This window comes from Pundamilia nyererei, unplaced genomic scaffold, assembly GCF_000239375.1.
Source record: "Pundamilia nyererei isolate P.nyererei 1_Seehausen unplaced genomic scaffold, PunNye1.0 scaffold00068, whole genome shotgun sequence".
In the NCBI taxonomy this organism is placed as follows: Eukaryota; Metazoa; Chordata; class Actinopteri; order Cichliformes; family Cichlidae; genus Pundamilia; species Pundamilia nyererei.
This window is the reverse complement of record NW_005187469.1, coordinates 1,738,963-1,740,687: the sequence shown is the minus strand read 5'-3', so window position 1 is coordinate 1,740,687 and position 1,725 is coordinate 1,738,963. Positions and strand designations below refer to the sequence as shown.

At 43.3% G+C, this 1,725-nt stretch overlaps 1 protein-coding gene across 1 annotated transcript in view; it reads right to left on the bottom strand.

Moving 5' to 3' along the window:
• The window catches only part of LOC102195980 (CD209 antigen-like protein A), a 2,950-nt gene extending 2,770 nt beyond the window's left edge, over positions 1-180 (bottom strand). The window contains exon 1 of the mRNA XM_005736335.2: positions 115-180. Coding sequence (XP_005736392.2) covers positions 115-151 — 37 coding nt within the window. The 5' untranslated portion in view covers positions 152-180. The remainder of the gene's footprint in view (positions 1-114) is intronic.
• Between the last annotated feature and the right edge of the window lie 1,545 nt (positions 181-1,725).

Here is a 1,725-nt window from a genome sequence, read left to right as displayed (position 1 = left end):
GGCAACCTTCCGATTACAAGACGAACGCCCAACTCTTGAGCCACGATCGCCCCAATCAAACATATGACACTGACAGACAGCATGAAAATCTTATAAATAAATTGAACTCCTTACTTCTGGTCGAAGTATCAGCTCCATTTTCACAATCCATGTCAGATTTGTATTTAAGAACAGACTTATTTTGCTGTGGTGTGGCAAATGCATGTAATAAGAAAATGCAGAACTAATTTATAACCTCCTTATCTTTCTTTCTTCCGTTTTTGATAGCATCTGCAGTTTTAAGCACACAGCTTCCTGCTTTGCTGTACTTCTATCTTAAGTTATGGTTTGTTAGCTGAGCCAGTTTTTGTCATGGTCCCTGGTTCCTCTATGCAAGAGGTTTCAAACTCATTTTATCTTAGGGGCCACATCGAGGAAAATATATTCCTAAGTTTAAACTTTACATGATTATCTCATGGGCTGGATAAAAACTTTTTAAACCCCCCCCCCCCCCCCCAAATTTGGATCAGGCCTGCAAATGCACCACTGCAAAGTGGTAAGTCAGAGCAGTCAGACATTATAATTGAAAACTATTGGCATTTTGTGGCTGCATGAGACAGCTGTAACTGTTGCAATCTGCTGTGTGGCAAGCAGGTTAGGACCCAAATGCAGGACTCCAAAAGCACAAAGTTAAGTGAGACCTGAGTCTGGGAACCTCCCTTAGTAGGTGGAGCTGGTTTTTTGTCCCTTTCATAAGCTCAGATGTAGGCAATTAGGTTTTCTCTGGAGCAAACCTCAAGCTGTGAGTGCTCGGTCCAAGCCAGGCGAGTTGGCACTTTTAACTTCTTTTATGAAAGCTTGCTGCGGGCCCCCTAGCCTTCTGTTAGAACGGTAGGTCATAGAAAATGTACTTGAGGTCTGGCTGTTTGGCAGAGATTTAAAGTTATTTGCACGCTTGTAGGTGGGAAACATTGCCTTACTGCGGCAGAGAAACGTGTAGTGGACTCCACCGTCACTGACCAATATTTATTAGGGTGTGATGCCAACTTGTGGACAGGTAACTAAACAATACAGTTGAAGCCAGGTTGGAGGGATACTCCTGCTGCGTTTTACTGTCCAGTGTAAGTCATCTCCTGCTTTCATTTACCGAGTACCGAGCTGCTGCTTTGTCGAGTGGATTTCTGGATTAATTTGTTTTTAAACTGGTGTAATTCGACAGCCAAGGGCTGAAAGCTTATTGTGATGGCTGTGTCTGTCGATTTTGTTCAGTTTATTTGTTTTATTCTTTCTGTATAGGCACCGCAGATATTGATTGCCTTTTAGAGTGGTTTACCTTTTTAAAAAAATCTTAATAAATATATCGCGTTGCAGATAGTGAGGGCACTGCATGGAAAGCCAAGCCGCTTTTTGCATGCCTGAGTGAGTGAAGACGGCACTGAAGATTCACCTTTTTGTGCTTAGAAACATATAATCATTTATGCTTAGAAATATATAATCATTTGTATTCTGATAAAAATCATGTCCTTATTAGGTCTGATAAGCTTCTGTGTGCACTTGTGTACCATGAGATGAGAGGAAGCAGACTTCCTGTTCTGTTCTAGGATGCCCTCTGGACCCAGTGGAGGTGGTGAGTGACAGGAGAATGGCGGCTAAGCTGTCATCCCTGTTGGACAACGTCTCCCACCCCATGCAGCAGACTGTGACAGCACTGAGCAGCTCCTTCAGTGGGAGACTGCGGCACCCACG